Source organism: Neofelis nebulosa, chromosome X (assembly GCF_028018385.1).
Source record: "Neofelis nebulosa isolate mNeoNeb1 chromosome X, mNeoNeb1.pri, whole genome shotgun sequence".
NCBI classification, from domain to species: domain Eukaryota; kingdom Metazoa; phylum Chordata; class Mammalia; order Carnivora; family Felidae; genus Neofelis; species Neofelis nebulosa.
Window position 1 is genome coordinate 94,561,047 of NC_080800.1, and position 20,081 is coordinate 94,581,127.

General features: G+C 39.1%; 1 protein-coding gene across 3 annotated transcripts in view; it reads right to left on the bottom strand.

Annotated features, from left to right (window-relative positions):
- LRCH2 (leucine rich repeats and calponin homology domain containing 2) overlaps positions 1-20,081 on the bottom strand; it is a 101,351-nt gene that overhangs the window by 56,073 nt on the left and 25,197 nt on the right. For all 3 annotated transcript variants that reach the window (XM_058712503.1, XM_058712500.1, XM_058712502.1), the window contains exons 2-5: positions 13,070-13,214; positions 9,223-9,349; positions 4,282-4,387; positions 4,062-4,198 (exon numbers count right to left, since the gene is read on the bottom strand). In XM_058712503.1, coding sequence (XP_058568486.1) covers positions 4,062-4,198; positions 4,282-4,387; positions 9,223-9,349; positions 13,070-13,214 — 515 coding nt within the window. The remainder of the gene's footprint in view (positions 1-4,061; positions 4,199-4,281; positions 4,388-9,222; positions 9,350-13,069; positions 13,215-20,081) is intronic.

The window sequence follows — 20,081 nt, forward strand, 5'->3', positions numbered from 1 at the left end:
TTAAATTACGCTGAAACATCACAATCACAATAGAAACTTTACATATCTGAATCATTTGTACTTCTGACAGTTTATGAAAAAATCTGACAATACCAACTAAAAGTCTACTGCCATTTATAAGTTAATTTTTCTGTACGTGACTAAAGTTTTCTTGCTGAAAGTACAACAAACCACTAAATAATATAAAATCTATAATTCACAAAAGTTGCTTATTTTATTTTATTAATGTTTATTTTGAGAGAGAGAGAGAGAGAGAGAGAGCGGGGAAGGGGCAGAGAGAGACAGAGACACAGAATCCAAAGCAGGCTCTAGGCTCCAAGCTGTCAGCACAGAGCCGATGCAGGACTCAAACTCAAACCTTGAGATCATGACCCAAGCCGAAGTTGGATGCTTCACCGACTGAGCCACCCAGGCGCCCCTCACAAAAGTTGTTTTTATTAGAAAAAAGTGAGAAGAAATATATTCACTGTAGTGATGAGAACAGAAAAAAAATAATAATAACCCATGTAATTCTTTAAAGTAATCTTATCAGAACCACAAAGTTGTTTGGTCCAAACACTGGAATAAAGTTAATCAAAATAATATAAACATAGGAAAAATGAATTTGTTGAAAGGTGTGACAGCAGGCCAGTTAGGATAAAATAATTTTTCAAATGGTCAATTCAACTAAAATATTGTCCTGAAAAGTTACTTTCATTGGTGGTGGAGAAGAGGAATAATGAGGGCTAAAATACTATGTGAAAGAATTTTACATAAAAAAGACAATGAGCAGTAAGAAAACGGTAAGTTAACTTCAGTCACCATGAATAATATCAAATAAATATTTCTCAAAAACTGTAATCATGGGGTGCCTGGCTGGTCAGTCAGTAAAGCGTGCCACTCTTGATCTCGGGGTCCTGAGTTCAAGCCCCACATTGTGTAGAGAGCTTACTTTAAAAAAATTTTTAGGGGAGCCTGGGTGGCTCAGTCAGTTAAGCCTCCAACCCTTCGTTTCCGCTCAGGTCATGATCCCATGGTTTATGAGTACAAGCCCCACATTTGGATCTGTGCTGTTGGCGTGGAGCCTGTTTGGGATTCTCTCGCTCTGCCCCTCCTCCTCTCCTGTGCGTTGTCTCTCTCTCTCTCTCTCTCTCTCTCTCTCTCTCTCTCTCTCTCACACACACACACACACACACACACACACACACCACACACATTTTAAAAAATAAAGACAAATAAAAAATACAGGGTTTTTTTTTGTTTTTTTTTTAATTTTTTTTTCCAACGTTTTTTTATTTATTTTTGGGACAGAGAGAGACAGAGCATGAACGGGGGAGGGGCAGAGAGAGAGAGGGAGACACAGAACCGGAAACAGGCTCCAGGCTCCGAGCCATCAGCCCAGAGCCTGACGCGGGGCTCGAACTCACGGACCGCGAGATCGTGACCTGGCTGAAGTCGGACGCTTAACCGACGGCGCCACCCAGGCGCCCCTACAAACAGTTTTTTATAACTGATTCAAAAATGTTTTGGAAGGACTGGCTGGCTCAGTCGGTGGAGCATGGGACTCTTGATCTCAGGGTTGTGAGATCAAGCCCCACATCGGGTGTAGAGATTACTTAGAAAGTGAAATCTTAAAAACAATGCTTTGTTTTATGGATGGTCTTACATAACCTACAAACATGCAAAAAATAATCAACAAAGAAAACGGTAAGAAACAAACAAAACAAAACCAGTAAGAAAAGTACATGAAACAGTAATTATCATTCCAGGCATAAAGAATGTTTCTTAGATAATTGTTAACAGATACAAGACCTGACCACTGAAAAACTTCATTTAAAAGGAAAAACTTCTGAGCTATTAGAATATAAATAATTACCAATTAAAATATATCCCATTATCTGTATAAACCAAAAAACAATCATCTTTCATTACCAAATTAAATACCGGTGAATTCTTTTCTTCTGTAAATTTTTATTGCAGTAATTCACATACATAATTCAAAATCAAAGAGAATTACAAAAGTGGTAACAAAAAATTAATCCCCCATTTCACTCCTTTCAATCTCCAAGACTTAGTCCCCACATACCAACTCTTTGGAGCGGTTTTCTGCTATTTGCCTTCATATATATCAGTAATACGGTTCTGCTTTACTTCTTAGCTATAGATGTTATTTATTGAGGTCTTACTAAGGAAAACGAGGACTCAGATTTCTCACATTACCACTGCCCACCACTGTCACATATCATCACCGCCACCATACCATCCTCCCATCTTCAATCCCCATCAATTTATTTCCTCCTTCAGAAGTACAGCCTCATGGTTAGAGCACAGACCCTGCAGTCAGACTGCCTTGCTTTGGAACCAGCTGTACCCACGCTAGCTATGTGGCATTGAATAAGTAGGTCCCGTAACTTCTACGCTTCTGTTTCCTCATATATAAAATGAGATATAATAGTACCTGTTTTACAGGGTTACTATAAGAATCAAATAATTTAATGCATGTAAAGCATTTCAATAGTGCCTGGAACACAGTAAGCACTAGAAATAGCTCTGCTATTATTACACCTATGTCACAATCTCTCATTAAATCAAAATACAGTATTATGACAAGAAAATATTCTGCCGAGGCCAACAGTGATACACATTTGGCTGCTGAGTTATGGGAGAGAATCTACCTACACCGTAGAATAAACCCCAGGCTGTTGCTGAGGCAAGTGAGGGCTAGGCATGCGGCTACAGAGCTAAGGGCAAGAATCTGAGGGTGTAAATCTTAAGACCTGTAGTGTCCAATATGGCAGTCACACTAGTCACATGAAGCTATTTCATCTAAAATTAATCAAGTTAAGATTAAATTTAAATTTAGGCTCCTTAGGGGGCGCCTGGGTGGCTCAGTCGGTTAAGAGTCTGACTTCGGCTCAGGTCATGATCTCACGGTTCATGAGTTTGAGCCCCACTTCAGGCTCTGTGCTGACAGCTCAGAGCCTGGAGCCTTCTCTGGATTCTGTCTCCCTCTCTCTCTGCCCCTTCCCTGCTAGCTCTCTCTCTCTCTCTCTCTCCCTCTCTCTCTCACTCTCTCTCAAAAATAAATAAACATTAAAAACAATTCGGGACAGCACAAATCACAGAACATTCCTGTAGCTGACAAAGTTCTGCTGGACAGCACTGCCTCGGACATTCTACAGACTTTCACAGTTCCAGTCTTTCATCCTTCTATTCAGTTACAGCTCTCCTCCAGTACCAAGCCATTCCCAGGCCTAACACGGCAAGTAAATCAACCTTCTTCGTGTTGCCCTCTCCCACAGCAGACCCAAGTTCCAGCTTTCCCCTGCGCTGCTAAGGCAGCCACTACCAGGACACCAGGCAGCCTTCCTGTGAATTAGAAAAAGCATCCTCTTTGGAATGAGCGGAATGTACCTTTGTAGAAAGAAAAAGGCAGCCCTTCTTCTGGAGCAGAGCGCCTGCTGGCATCTCACGGCCATGTGCCTCCTCAGCCAGATCCTCTCGTGCCAGTGTAAGTAAAGACCCCAGTTCCCACTATTTCACCTATCTTCCATGTTCCAAAATTCTGTTGCCATCCCTCCCCTGCTGCCCTCTTCCCTCTCATTCTCTGGCCTTATTATGGGTTTATATCTTGGTACATTCCTCTACTGTCATTTTAGTAGATTCCATATGGATTGAATCCTCAAACTAAAAGGCTGAATTAATGCTTTTCCACTTGTATCTTGTTCTTTCTGTTAGGATTCCATCTATCAGTGTTGAGAATGCGTTCCAATCAATCATACAACAAAAAGTCAAGTAGATACATACCCGAGTAGGATAGAGGTAGAGACCCTCCACAGTCTATGTTTTTAAAGGAACGCTGACAAACAGAATTACGTATCCGAGCATTTTAAATTCTGTGCTCCAGAAGCGAAACTAAAACTCCTACCCAAGTGAAAAAGTCACTTCGCAGAAAAACTCCTTTGGCCAATAAGGCCTCAACAACGAATTGACTCCTAATTCTGATGCTTTCTGATTTAGCAATCTGATTGATAATTATGAAGAAAAATAGAAGGAACACGTACTGTATTTTTATTACAAACCTGTGCTGGTGGTACTTGCAACGGATTGTTATCCAAAATCATTACTTGCAAATGATGCAGCTTCCTGTAACAAACTGGAATTTCGGTCACTTTATTACAGGAGAAATCCAGCTTGACTAAGGGAAGATCTCCTAATTCTGTTCAGAAATGAAAAATAATTAAATTAAATTGCATATAGCTGCTCTCTTGTTCATTTCAGTAAAAAGAATGAGCATCTTACCATCTGGCAACACGTGAAGATTATTTCTCCTGATATTTAGCTCTCTAAGTGAATGTAATTTTCCCATTTGTTGGGGAAGGACCTGAATCTCATTGCAGCTGATATCCTAAGGAAAATAAGAAAATAAAATGATAACAAACTAACTGAGAAATACAGACATATTTCCATTTTCAAATTAAAGCACATGGCCAATAGCAAAAGCTACCTCAAATGTTGTTTCTCTGAAAATGGATTATCTGGCAGATTTCTATTAATGTTTCATCATAAAGTCAAGGAAGCACAGTTAAATTTTTCCGTGCAAAACTGCGAATAATAACTTAGGACTACATAATTCAGCCTTTTGAAAACCGCAGCTGAAGACTACTCTCACCAGCCAAAACCAGAAGGAAGGATAATCCAGGCACTCCTCATTCAGAGGTAAAATAAAAAAACAACCATCAATCGCTTTGATAATCTGTCAATTATGGTAGTTTTGAATTACTCTGTTGGACAGAAGCTGAGAAAGTCAAGGATTTACAGACGTGAGCTGGAGAACCAAAGGCTATGGTCAGAACCAATTTAAACCTCTTTCTCAACGGGACACAAAATATGAAGGGTTACAAGCTCAAAATCTTGTGGCTCACATCATAACGCAAAGACTTTCCAGGAGATCTGAATCAGAAATGTCTCAGGGTTAAATTAAAATGCAAGTTCCTGATTTAAAGGTAAATGACACCACTTTCCCATAACAGGAGACAGCTGAAAGTAACTGTGCTCTCCTCTTCCTCCCCTCAAAGAAAAATCTGCAGCGTGAGCTCATACAGCAATCATTCCAGACACACGGCAGATGAAATTCACATTCTTCTGCAGCTTCTTCCAATTTCCAGCGTTCACTGGAAATGATATTAGCTTGAAGGGAACAGAGTGGCACATATATTCAGTTTTATCAAAAATTAAAAAGGCAAGAGGGTAAATTCAGAATACTGAAGCCACGCAGGGAAAAATCCAACAGAGCTAAGACGATTGGAAAAATGTATCCCGGAACACCTGGATGGCTCAGTTGGTCAAGTGCCTGACTCCTGATTTCGGCTCAAGTCATGATCTTACGATTCGTGAGATCAAGCCCCAAGTCGGGCTCCGTGCTGACAGCACCCGAGCCTGCCTGGCATTCTCTCTCTCTGCCCCTCCCCTGCTCACACGCTCGTGCTCTCGCTGTATTTCAAAATAAATAAATAAACTTAAAAAAAAGAAAAAATGTACCCTACATACTTCTTTCAAACTATACCTAAGGCACCTTCATTCAACAATATCTATTCATCAAATACTATTTGCTAAACCAGGTTCTAAGTGCTGAATTTAGATTGTCTCATGGAGAAGCTGGTATTTGAGCAGTGTTGTCAGAGCTGAAAGTATGGGCCATGCCAATATATAAGAAAGGCAAAAAAGAAGGAACTTAAGGAAAAAAAGAAGGAACAATAAATGTAAAAAGGCTCGTAAGCAAAACATGCCTGACTTGTACTAAAGAACAGTAAGAAATTCAGTGTCACTAGAAGAAAGCGGGCAAGCAGGAGACTAAACTGGGGGGAGGGGTACAACTTAGGCCTTTACTCGGAGAGGTGTGGGCAGGAACCAAAAACTTATAAACAGAGGTATGACATGATCTGACTTCTATTTTGACAGGACCTTTGCTGCTACGGTGAGAATAGGCTATTATCCAAATGAAAGATAATCAAATTTGGAGAAAACGTCCTTTAAATTAATACTATTGCTTCCTGCAAAAAGTATCCAATACTGGAGAGTTCTATATAAAAAAATCCATTGAAATTTGATAGCCGCCCAGAAGAAATAAACCCAAACACAAAAAACTGACCCACTCACCAATAGGTACTCTACAAAATACTCTGCGGGGATTGGAGACCTGAGAAGATTTCCCAGGTTTTTAATTATAGAATCGCACTATAGTTGGCCACCACATTCTTGCGGAACGGTGTCACGGGATATACTCCAATGACAGGTAATACCCACAAATTCATTACGTGATTTACCATTATCAATTAGCCATCTTAATGCTATCTATCCACTGTTACTGATTTCAAGAATTTAAATAAAAGCATGATATTTTTATAGTGTCTAGTAAAATACAATCTGTAGTAACTTTAAAATATTCTATTTAATAACTAAAAATACTAGAATAATTCTAAAAATCCTAAATATTCTTAAAATTTTATCTGTCCCCAAACCATCTCATGTAATATAATTTAGAACATAGGGCCAAAACTAAATGACAAAAAAAGAAAAAGAAATTACACAGCCACAGAATCTCAAAGTATAATATTTATAAAATCTTTAGAAATATTAAATACCTAGGGGCACCTGGGTGGCTCAGTCAGTTAACCGTCCAATTCTTGACTTCAGCTCAGGTCATGATCTCAAGGTCCATGAGTTCGAGCCTCACCTCAGGCTCTGCGCTGACAGCATGGAGCCTGTCTGGGATTCTCTCTGTCTCCCTCTCTCTCTGCCCCTCCCTCACTCACTACACTCTCTCTTTCTCTCTCCCTCAAAATAAATACACTTAAAAGAAATATTAACAGTGTCTGGGTCAAGCTAAATATTGGTCCACTTTTTACTATGAATTTGTTCAATCACATCTAGAATCTTCTGTTCATTTGTGAGTATAATGTTAAAAGGGACCTTAATAAAGGGAAACATTTTCAGGATAAAAATAGCTAAAAATAGTGAGGCACCTGGGTGGCTCAGTCGGTTAAGTGTCCCACTTCGGCTCAGGTCACGATCTCACGGTTAGTGGGTTCAAGCCCCACATCGGGCTCCGTGCTGACAGCTCAGAGACTGGAGCCTGTTTCAGATTCTGTGTCTCCCTCTCTCTCTGCCCCTCCCTTGCTCATGCTCGGTCTCTCAACAATATATAAATGTTACCAAAAAAAAATTTTAAATAGCTAAAAATAAAAAGTAATGAAGAACAGAAATACAGAAAATACAGAAAGGAGTAAAAGTAATAAAGATGTTTAAACTACAGAAAAATAGGCCTTAGAGTTTGGTGAAATGGGAGAGTAAACACATGACAGATTACAAATACTTGAAGGGAAGAAAAGTTGTCATTATCTATACTTTTTCACATGGTAGTCCCAGGACCAATGGATAAAAGTGATAGGGGGCGTGTATTTTAGTTCAAAATAATAAAGATAACAAATAGGAGTTTTGCAAAAGAGAATAAAGGATGCCTCGGTGACACACACACACAAGATTTATCCACCACTGAAAACGTACAACTAGATGTGTTGGGGATTCCTATGCTAGCAAGTGGTTAAAATTCTATGGTTCTAAAACATAACAGGACTAAGTTCAAGGCAGTCTCCTTGTGTTATAATTGCACATGCAGGTATTCATTACTGGATAAAAGAAATAAAAGGATGATGTTCCTGAAACGTCTGTTCATAACATTCTATTTGCACATTAATTTGCCGCTGAAGAATCATGGATAAGTTCCTCAAAAAAACTTTTGGCCCTCCACACATAATAAAGTCATACTTAAGAATACTTTCGTTTTTTTTAACGTTTATTTATTTTGAGAGAGAGAAAGAGAGAGGGCGAGACAGAGTACGAGGGGGGGAGGGCCAGAGAGAGAGAGAGGGAGAGAGAGAATCCCAAGCAGTCTCCGTGCTGTCAGCGCAGAGCCTGAAGTGGGGCTCAACCCCACAAACGGTGAGATCATGACCCGAGCCAAAATCAGGAGTCAGACGCTTAACCAGCTGAGCCACCAAGGCACCCCAATACTTAAGAATACTTTTAAAATGTCCGTATATCAGGAAAGCATTACTCCAGACAGAACAAAAAATAGAAATAAACAGCAAGCTGTACTGTGTGAGGTGGAAGCATTGGCGAGAAAGAAATGCCTTTCAAAGTCCTTCTAGACGGACTAAGAATCAAACTGACATGAGACAAATTAACAGGAGAAAATGAAATCCCGTTTCTTAAGTACGGAGAATCCATACCAACATGAAATTCCCAAGACAGGCAAGAAGAGGCTTATGTGACATCCTGAGCTAAGGAGAGGGGTAAGAGTCTGGGGATACAAAGGAGGAAGAGCATTATTAGCAGGAAGGTGAGAGGACATGTTTGGAAAACAAAGTGTGCTGGATTATTCAAATAACTTTCTTAGGCAAAGAGGAACCTCTGTTAATAGTGCCTATTCTGGTACAGGCTCTCCTTTCCACTGTAAATTTAGACAGTTGAGGTGGGGGACTAAAGAACTTTTCCTAAATCTGTTGGATGGATTGCTTTTAACTCAAAATAATTATGCCAAAGTGCCCATCCTGGCCTGCCCTTGGCCCCTCTGGAAAGTAACAGAAAGATGAGAAAAGGGGCCAATGTTTTGAGGAGATAATTATGTTTCTGTCAAAGTTCAATGTCCTTTAATACCTAAAATGTCCTGTACAAGGTAATTACTTTATTCCTTTATTTCTACAATCAGTTGTACACAATGGCCTCTTTCTATCTTGGCCCCAAAAGTGTTGTAAAATCACAAGAGAATATAGAAACGCGAGAGTTATTTTGTTCATTCTACTTTGCAGGCATTACACTCTCTTCCTTTATTCCCTTTCTCTGAGGCTTTCATAGCAGCCCCGGTCGAAGACCTTTACTGCCCCCAAAATGCACAGACAAATGCTTACTGGTTTGAAAAGCATTTCTCAAAGCTTATAAGCAAACCTTCTGACCTCACTAGGACTGAGAAACAGCCAGGCTCTTAATGTGGCTGTGAGCTAAAATCAGACATAAGCAACAGGATCTCAAAATTTTACTACGGTGAACACAGACACATACCAAGTTATTCTTTTTTTAAAAAATTACACTGAAATTCCATAAAGAGCAATCTTCCAAAATACATGTTATGCGTATTACACACAATATATTATTATACACGATCAATACAACGGTTTTACTCACCAATTCCATTAAGTCTTTTAACTTCCCAATTTCTTCTGGAATGGATACCAGTTTATTATTACTGACGACCAAAACTTTAAGGGGAAGGTCAAATAGGTATTTTGGCAATGTTGACAAAAGATTTCGACTGAAAAGAATAAGAGAGTCTCATTATGAGATATGTCTGAAATTTCTGCTCTGTTGAAAAAGAACAAATCACCTCAAAAGTAAATAAAAAGTTTCACCAAATAATAACTATCATTTAATGAGTGCTTACTCTGTATCATACTAAAAGCCTTAAATGTAGTATCTCCTTTAATACTCACATCAACCCCGTAAGGCAGGTTAGCAGTACTGTCTCTATTATACAAATAAGAAAACAAAGGTTACAACTGTGTTAAGTGACCTGCCCAGTCACAAGAGACTGCAAAGCCTGTGTTGTCACCTATGATACTGTCTTACATGCCATCAGGTCTCAAAACCCAGAATCATTCTTCTGCGCTAGAAAATGCCAGAACCTTGTTCTCTGGTCTCATTTCACTGCATTCAATACCTCCATACCTTTATCTAAGGAAAAGTCCCAAGGATAAGTTTGCACCTGCCACCACGTTAAAACGTTTATAAAAGAATGACTGGGGCTACATGTTCAAAAACATGTAGTAACCCTAATCCATTCCCTTTTCTTATGAGTTTATGGTATAAGGGCCCACCCACACCTTTATCTCGGATCAAAGCTGACAGAACATTCCTATCTCTGTGGATATAGCACAACTAACATTAGCAACAACTAACCTAAATATAGCAACAACTCGCATTTATTGAGTACATACTACGTGCCGGGCCACGGTCGGAGTACCTCCCATGAGTTAACTTTGCTAACCCTCACAACAACCTGCTTTAGGAAGAGAGAGAATATCACGATGCCCATTTTACAGATGAAGAATCAGTCAAAAAGAGATTAAGCAAACTGCTCCACGTCACACAGCTGGTAAATAGGAGAGCCAGAATTCAAATCTGGGCAGTAAGGCTCTGGGGTCCTTCCCCTCAACGTACGTACGGTGGGTCAAATTCACATACCAATGCAGACCCAAATGATCCCTGCTATAGATTCAATGTTTGTGTTCCCCACAAAATTATAATGTTGAAACCTAATCCCTCATGTAATGGTCTCTGGAAGTAGGGCCTTTGGGAGGTGATCGGGTCATACGGGTGGAGCCCCCATGAACGGGTTTAGTGCCCTTATAAAAAAAACACCTCAGAGAGCTCCCTTGCTCCCTCTGCCAAGTGGGGACAGCTAGAAGACGGCCGTTTATGAAATCAGGAAGCAGGTCCTCACCAGACACCAAATCTGCCGGTGCCTTGACCTTGGACTTCCCGCCTCCAGAAATGTGAAAAATAAGTTTCTGTTGTTTACAAGGCACCCAGTACATGGTATCCCGTCATAGCAGCCCAAACAGACTAAGACAATCCCCCTACTAAAAAAATATAAAGTATACCATTACATTTACACACTAACAAGTATTCATAAAAATAAGCTATTATTTTTCCTGTTTTTCAAAGTGGCAGTGATAGACCTGTACCTAGCATTGTGCGGAACATACACAGCAACAAAAACCCAGTGGCAGCCCAAGGAAGAACATCAGGACCTCTCCCTCCCCATGTTACGCCTGCAGAGGACATCCAGAAATACTAGATTGGCTTTAATCACAGGGAACAGACTTAAAAAAATAGACAATGCCCCTAGACCAGCAATCCTGGCCAGGCTGCTGGAATGTCAAATATGCCAGGAGCTTGTTACAATTCTTGACACTTTCAGGATCAAATAGAATCCTTGGGAAGGTGCCCTTGTGGAGCACACAAGGATCTTCCTACAGAATTCTTCTAAAAAAGGGAAGAGCACACAGGAAGAGAGAGCTGAAAAAGCATCTTACAAGTTTCTCAAGGCATTTTCACCAAAATAAAAAACAAAGTAAGTGAGGAAAATAACAGCACATACAAACTCATTCTAACCTTCCCCAGACCAAAAAAAGTTAAAAATTGGTCTATTTTTTTTTGGGGGGGGGAGCACCTGGCTGGCTCAGTGGGTAGAGCATGCGATTCTTGATCTCAGGGTTGTGAGTTCAAGCCCCACACTGGGCCTAGAGCTTATTTAAAAAAAAAAGCCTATTTTCCTCCTTTAAGAAGGTTCATTGAGTTAGCAGTCAGCTTTCTCCAGAGTCGAATTTCTTTATACACAGCTAATAAGTCATTAATCTTCACTTTTTTGCCATGTTTTAGAGACAAAAGAAATCAGAAACAAGGACTAATGTTATTTCAATCAAGTTTGTTCAAAACTGTTTGTGACTACACATAAAAATCGGGAGGTGACTTTTAGAGATCAAAACAGCAAAGAATCAGAGAAAGTTTTAGTGAAACTATTTTAAGATTGCCATACATTTCTATTCAAATAGAAATTCAATTTTTGACAAGTTACTTTTTTCCATAAAAGAGCAAACTGAAACAAAACAGAGACAAAACTTAAACTAAGGCCTTACTTGCCTCAAACCTCTCCCCCAAGCCAGGCCAAGGAGATATTAGAGAATTAGAAAAGAGCAACCCAATGACTACATCTATGAAAGGAATTTCCTCTCACACATTTTCAAGTATAAAGTTTCAGCTAAAATAGTAAGTACTGCTAGATGACGTCACTGAGGGAGACATACAGAAGGATTAGTACATCGCAGCAAGGAAGGAGCATTATTATTTATATGTATTAGTATTTCCCACTTCCCTATATGGGAATTTAGACAGGTCATTTTGTTAAGGAGGGGGAAGAAATGACCCTTACAACTAAAAAAAAAGGAACGCAAGAAAATGATTCTACTTTTTTTGAAGGTTTGATTTTTTTTAATAATGTCTACACCCAACATGGGGCTCAAGCCCACAGCCCCGAGATCAAGAGTCACACATGTCACAAAGGCGCCCCGAAAATGATCTTAAGCATAAGACACAATATACCAGTTTCCATTCAATGTCACTCATTTGACAGGACAATCTTTTTCTTATACTTATCGAATGGTGACTGGTATAAATAGAGGGTAACAGCTAAGAAAGAGAGTTCTACAGTCATACTGCTTTGATCTGAATCTTGGCTCTACCACTTGCTGTGTGTGTGTGTGTGTGTGTGTGTGTGTGTGTGTCCCCTGCTCGTGCTTGCTCTCTCTCTCTCAAAATAAAGAATAAACTTAAAAATAATAATAATAATAACGTTTCACTCTGAGGATGCATATGAATAAATCTGTAGTGTGGTGCTATGGTTTCAGAAAAATACTTCTGCTCTAAAGCCTTGCTACCCAAAGTGATAAGGACCAGCAGGCATTGGCATTACCAGGGGGCTCGCTAAATATGCAGATAATCAGATGTTTTTTTTTTAATTTTTTTTTTAACGTTTATTTTTTATTTTTGAGACAGAGAGAGACAGAGCATGAACGGGGGAGGGTCAGAGAGAGACGGAGACACAGAATCTGAAGCAGGCTCCAGGCTCTGAGCTGTCAGCACAGAGCCCGATGCGGGGCACGAACCCACGAACCGTGAGATCATGACCTGAGCCGAAGTCGGACACCCAACCGACCGAGCCACCCAGGCGCCCCAATCAGATGTTTTAATCCCCAGGTGGCTCCTGTGCAGGTTAAAGGTTGAGAAGCACTACTCTCAAGAACAAGACCAAAAACCTATAAAGTAATGTGAACACGTAACAAATATAAGTAAGACACTGCTGAAATAAATATGGGTTACACAGCCAAACCAAACACAATCCTTTGTTACTGGAAAGGATTAGAACCATAATAAAAAACAAAATCTACAAAAAAAAAAAAAAAGGTTTCCTTACCTAATGTTAAGGTATGTTAACATCTGCAGGTTTTTAATAGCTTCAGGAATGGTTTTGATGCAATTATGATATAAATTTAATGTTTCAAGAGGTGCAAATAACCAAACATCAGAAGGAATTTCTGTAAAACGATTTCTCGAAAGATCTGGAAAAAAAAGTAATATTTGAGTATCAAACATAAACCTGTATCTATTAACGATTAACAGAATTATTTTCATACTTGCTGAATCACTTAGAATCTAAGCAACTATTTAAAATATCATAAAATATGGGGCTTTTGGCTGGCTCAGTCGGTACAGCATGCGACTCTTGATCTCAAGATTGTGAGTTCAAGCCCCAGTTGGGTGTAGAGCTCACATACATACATACGTACATACATACAATATTATAAAATATTATCCAAAAAAGCCATGTGGAAACATACTCATTTAAAGCTTATTGATTAACAAATTGTACTTGATATGCTTTGATAGCTTTAAAATTTATATTTTAAAATACCAATGAAGAATTCTCTCCGATCCTTTCAAAAACACAAAACGTCCTCCGCTGATCCCACATCCTCCTCCACCTCTTCCTCCTTCACAGCCAAACTTACATGAATCTACAACACATCTAAATTTCTTACTTACCATGCATTTCTCAACCCACTGTAATTTTGTTGCTATTCCACTTTCATGCTCATCAAGGTCACCAACAGCCTCCATATCACTAATGACTCATCCACCTGGAAACATTTCCCTTCTCTTGGCTTAAGAAGCCTACATGTCTGCATCACTTCTTATCATCTCTCTGGCTACTTATTAGTCTCTTGCTAGATTTTCCCCTGTCTGTATTGTAAACGTCGATGTTCCTAAGAGCTGTGACAAGATATTCTCTCCATCTTAAGATATACACTTTAGCGGATGATTCCACCCAGTCCCAGGGCCAAAATAATCTTTATATACCGACAAGGGTCAAATTAAAGCTCTGTCTCAACACCTATGTTCTGATCGTCAGAACTTCTCTTGATAACTCTCAAACACCTCAAATTCTACAAAATCTGTACAGATTCTGTAAAAATCCGAACTGAAGATCTTCTTCCTCACATCTGTTTCTCTTATCTCAGGTAATGTCACCAACATCCTCCTGTTGAGTTGCACAAGCCAGACACCTGGTGTTCATTCTTGATTCCTTCCTCTCCTAAATTATTCCACATACACACAAATATACTTCCATTCATTTCAATTTTCACAAAAATAAAATCATGGAATTATTATAACCATTACACCTCCTTTAAAGGTTTGTTAAATGGCATTTTGAAAAAAACTTAGGACATCATGTGGCAGGTTGAAAAAAATACCCTAAAAGCGTCTCTTAAGTGAAGCACTACTGACCTTTTAGGGGGCATGACGATTTGTTGTGTGAGGCTATCCTGGGTGTTATAGGATATTTAGCAGCATCCCTGGCATCTGTCCATAAGGTGCCATTAATACCATCTAATCATGGCAGCCAAAAAATGTCCCCTGGGGTTCAAACCCCCCTACACGTGTTGAGAACCACTGCTACCTCACCAGAGAAGTTCACTTTGCTTACATTAATTCATTATACTTATTTGGTTAAAAACATAAGAATATTATTTATCTGTGTCAGGGAGAACATCGATAGTGTACCTTCACCCACCATGTATCATCTAGCATGTGATCTGCCCTCATGAGAAGAACAGCCTCCTATCAATGCTCAACTTCCTCACTCTGAAGAATGAGACCCATTTACTTAGCAATACAGTAGATTCCTATTTGGAATATTAATATACATGTATTAATATATGTTTGTGTGTGTATAAACACGTACTCACCTAATGTAAAATTTTACAATAGGCAAAAGAAAACATTAGTTGTGATTATTTGAGGATTAATTTGGAAACTTCTTCCTACAACCGTAAGATTCTGAATGACTAAATAAAAGGATAGACAGAATTACTAGAAACCAAAATCTGAACTTGAAACAGAAGTTTCTCAATATCCTGGCTTACTTCCTCTGGATACCCAAGCATCATGGAGGACAAATGAATTCATTATTTCTTTAGTTTAGGATGTTTCTTTTACATTTAGGGTTCTACCTCTTGCTCTTGTAACTTCAGAATCCCAGGAGTTGAAAATTATTGTTTACAATTAATTTTAAATCCTAAAAACAAACTTTGCCTAGTTCATTATTCTGTGTAAGTATTATATACCCATAAGTAATACAGTGGTCCTAGAGATAGATGATGGAAGCTTCAATTAAGATTGCAAGAATAAGGATAAGAAAATTAGGTAGAATTTGAAATATATCTTGGCATTAGTACTTAACAGGGATTGGGCAAGTGATTGTCTATGTGGGATACATAAGAGGCAAGAATCAAGGATGGCATATCCAGGACTCTGGCCTAAGCAACTAAAAATGATGCTACTTAATAAAAGACGGGGGGGGTAGAACAGGATTTTTGGTTTTCTGCTGGTGGAATTTTATTTTGTTTTTTGATGCAGAGGTTAGAATCACAGAATACAAATATTTCATATTTGTATACTGTGAGATATCTGAAAGAGATCCAATGGAGGAGTTAGTCAGATGATTATAGATCTCAGAAATGAGGTCTGGGATGGATATATAAAACTGAAAGTGGTGGGAACGTGGTCAGTACTATAAAATCATAGAAATGGAAGACATCACCAAACATCAGAGTATTGAGTTGGAAAAAGCTCAAGAATGGGCCATCAGGATAGCCAATATTTACAGGCTGAGTAGAGGGGGGGAAAGCAAGCAGAGAAGACTAAAAATAATGGTCAAGAAAAAGAGTGCTCTAAAAAGTGCCAGGAAAAAAATATCAAAATTACTATTTGTTCAGCTACAAGGTAAAAGCAATCATAATCCTATTCTTGATTTGTTTTATCAGAAGACAAGCTAACCGTTGGTCTGATGCGTAACTGTAGCCCCAAACATAAGAGAAATAAAATGAGTGTACATTTATTTCCTGACAATATAAAAAAGCCAAAATATCAGTATTAATAAAAACAATAATTTTAATAAAATAATTTAAATACTATGAACACATTATTTTAATAAGTTACATATTATTGTGTGAGGCTTTATGTTCTTTCCCCTCTAAAAAAAAAAGATTATTTAGTTAAATTACCAAGTAATATTGAGAGTTCCCTTAGGGAATTTAATTAAATTTGCAATAATAACCTATTTTCTGGATGAGCTAATATACTTGCTTAGTAAACACCACTTAAAATTACAATTAATTATTCTAATTTAATTGAGTGAAATCAAATAAAGCATAATAAACTCAAAATTAAAACTCAAGCCATTATCAAGCCCTTAATTAAGAATATCTTGTTCTAGGGTTTTTCAGATTTTAAATCTCTATAAACATCCTTTCTAGGAATTCGGTAAACAGAATAACAATGTCAAAAGAAAAAAATACAACCAAGGAAAGAAAGATAGGGAATAACACAAAACAATCTGTATCTCAATTTCTTGAAATATCACACACTAACAGCAGCTCACATTTTCCTTCAAAAAAGTACAAATGGACTTTTAGATAGATACAATGGATAAAATTCTAACTTCTAAATTTTTCATCTTACAACTTACAATGAAAACATAAAGGAATTTTTACAACATTCAAAATCATTTAATTAACACGTACAGTTGGGCACCTAGACTAACATGACTGGTAACGAACATACTCAAGAAACACATGCAGAGGGGCGCATGGGTGGCGCCGTCGGTTAAGCGTCCGACTTCAGCCAGGTCACGATCTCGCGGTCCGTGAGTTCGAGCCCCGCGTCAGGCTCTGGGCCGATGGCTCGGAGCCTGGAGCCTGTTTCCGATTCTGTGTCTCCCTCTCTCTCTGCCCCTCCCCCGTTCATGCTCTGTCTCTCTCTGTCCCAAAAATAAATAAAAAACATTGAAAAAAAAAAAAAAAAAGAAACACATGCAGAATTGGTATCGTATTTAATACGGCTCCATCCAAAGACGAGAAAACAAACTGTTAATTTATTCCTTATGGGGACGTTCATCTCACAACAGCCTTAAAGCCTGCCTTCTTTGGGGGTAAACGGGACTTGGGAAAAGATAATTATAAAGATGTTCGTGCTTTCCCCCCCACCCCCCACACACAAAAGAAAACTAAAATTCGTTCCGTATCTTCCTGAAGTGAGTTGAATGGTGGCCCTCCAAGACAGCAGGCCCTAACTGCTGTGAACGCTTACGCGGTAACATTGTGCAGATATAATTAAGAGTCTTGCACTGAGGAGACTAACCTGGATTGTCCAGGTGGGCCCTAACTTCTCCCACAGGCATCCTGATAGGAGGAAGGCACGGGGAGGTTGGACACACACGTAAGAGGAGAAAGCCGTGGGAAGATGGAGAGAGACACTGGAGCGATGCAGCCAAAGAATGCCAGCAGCCGCCAGAAGCTGCAAGAGGCAAGGAAAGAATTCTCCTGTAGAGCCTCTGGAGGGCGAACAGCACTGCTGAAATCTTGATTTTAGCCCCATAAGACTCATTTCCTATTCTGGCCTCCAGAACTGTAAAAAAAAAAAAAATAAGCTTCTGCCGTTTTTAAACCACCAAGTTCGTGGTAATTTGTTACAGCACACACAGGAAACTAACACACTCCTCATCAAAATAGTTTATCAGAAGTAATGAGAGAATGCCTGCAATTTTTCTTTTTTAAATGAAATAGCTGCACATTTTTTCTTCCTTAAGCAGGAAGGTGATATCTCAGTTAATTAGTGTCCTTGGAGATAAGCACCTTTATAACCACTGAATTATTTTTCTTTTGTCTTGGTTTTAATCATAAATCATTACCAAGCAGTATTGGCAACAACTCAACAGCAGACAGACTGCTGTGTACTGTTTCCTGCCTTCCTTCAAACCTCTCCCAGTAAAACTGCGAGGAGCCTTTTAGAGATGTTGATAGGTCATCTTACATAATCTGATCTAAATTATGTCCTGTATCACTCTTGGGCTTCAGAGGTCAAGGAAGCCAGGGGAAGGAAGGAAAGGAGTCAGATGGAATGGAAATCTGTTTGCTGTCCCCCAAGCTGTAGCCACAAGAGCCACAGATGGGTCCATATGCCAGCCAGTGCCATTCCTGGCCCACCGGCTGGCATTTCTGCCAAGGTATAGAAAACGGCTTTCAGAAATTATACTATTATACCATAGTAATTATACTAATTATAGTTTAATCTTATTCCATGTACAAAAGAGTGTACGGTTTTTGTCCCAAATTGTTGAAATTTAAACGAAGATGCATGAGTCTTCCTTAGGTGATATTTAATAATATAGATTACTATAGCCCCTCTTATTAAAAGAATCCTAGATAATATCTGAAAATCTGACACATTTCTACCTCTGGGAAAAATAATCTAATAATGAAGCATGTTGTTGGAACACACCCTCATCATTAACAGAGATATCATCATAGAATTTTCTGCTTAAAGAAACATGAGGAGGGCACCTGGCTGGCTCGGTCAGCAGAGCATGTGACTCTTGATCTCGGGAGTCATAGGTTTGAGCCCCACGTTGGGGGCAGAGTTTACTTAATAAAAAAAATTTTTTTAAAGAAACATGAGGATTAAGTGGAGAAATAATTTGAAATGAGAACTCAAAATTGACACCAACAATAACCCAAGTGGAACTGGGGTGACTATTTCTCTCTCTCTCTGTCTCTCTCTGTCTCTCTCTGTCTCTGTCTCTCTCTCTCTGACACACACACACACACACCCTGCATATGCTAGATGAGAATACTAGAGGCCTTGCATAATTATGTTTAATCCTCATAACAGCCTTGTGAGGTAGCTATCATTCCACATTATATGTATGAATCAAAAACAGATTGAATGGCATGCCCAATGTTAAAAAACTAGTAATAACCGACAGCACCAGGGTTCCAAACTCAGATGGGACTTCAAAGCCCACATTCTATGTGTGGATTTCCACTCCTTCAACACACTATTACGACCTCATGTCCCAGATTTCAAATATTCTGTTCCACTGGAATCAGAAAGCAGGGTCAGAGAAATTCTCAATCTCCTAGCCACATTCATAGGTTAGGTTACTTCTTGCAATAAGAAGCAGTATGTAAATCTTAGTTCAAGTCCAATTTTTAATTAAGAAAATAATGAACACCTTTATAAAGCTCTCGGCTGTTCCTAATTTACCAATTCAGAAGTGTTTGGTCTGAGCCAACACATAGCTTTCTTGGCTCCTTGAAGAGTGGACTCTACTAATTTTTCAGTATTTTTAACCAATCCAATGAACAAGGATTAAAGAAAATGAAACAAGTTTCTTCAAAAGGTAAGTAACGTCTTATAGGCAAAACCAGTCGGCTGAGTACCTGTCAAAAACTCTGAAGAATCTGAGGCTTTATCCTACTTGCAAGTCAACGAGTTAGCCTAACATAGTTGTATGGATGCTGGATGAAGGTAGGAGGTTCCTGTGAGACAAAGGACTTTATTACTCACAGGTGGCAGAAGCAGCATATTTTTATCAGTTCTCCTTGCCTCCCAAATCCGACCAGGGCAACACAGATAAGTACAGATGAATGCTTACCCACATAGTATATCGTGTTATAGGAGAGGAACTCTGAGCTGGGAGAACCCAAATCTTTTATAATAGACAGTAAGCATGCATGCACTTTGTTCAAAGGGAGGCATTATCTTCATACTAGACATTAAGCACAACTGTCCTTTGCTCTGCAGAGAGAAACTACCTCATTTTTCCAAAAGACAGTTCTGAACAAAGAGCAGTTAGTGCCTCATTCACAAGCTGTGCAGAAACATGAAGCCCATGGAAAATTATCTCCCAATAGTACCATGTACATTCCTTATCAAGCAGGGATTTGAAGTTGCAGCCTCACCACAGAGACTATACAAGGTAAAACAATTACCTTCATTCTCGAGTTCGCGGTCGGTCGTCCTGCACTTACTGCCTGTGATAGAGGCAGGCAAATCCTGATCCTCACCTTCTAAGCCCCATTCTC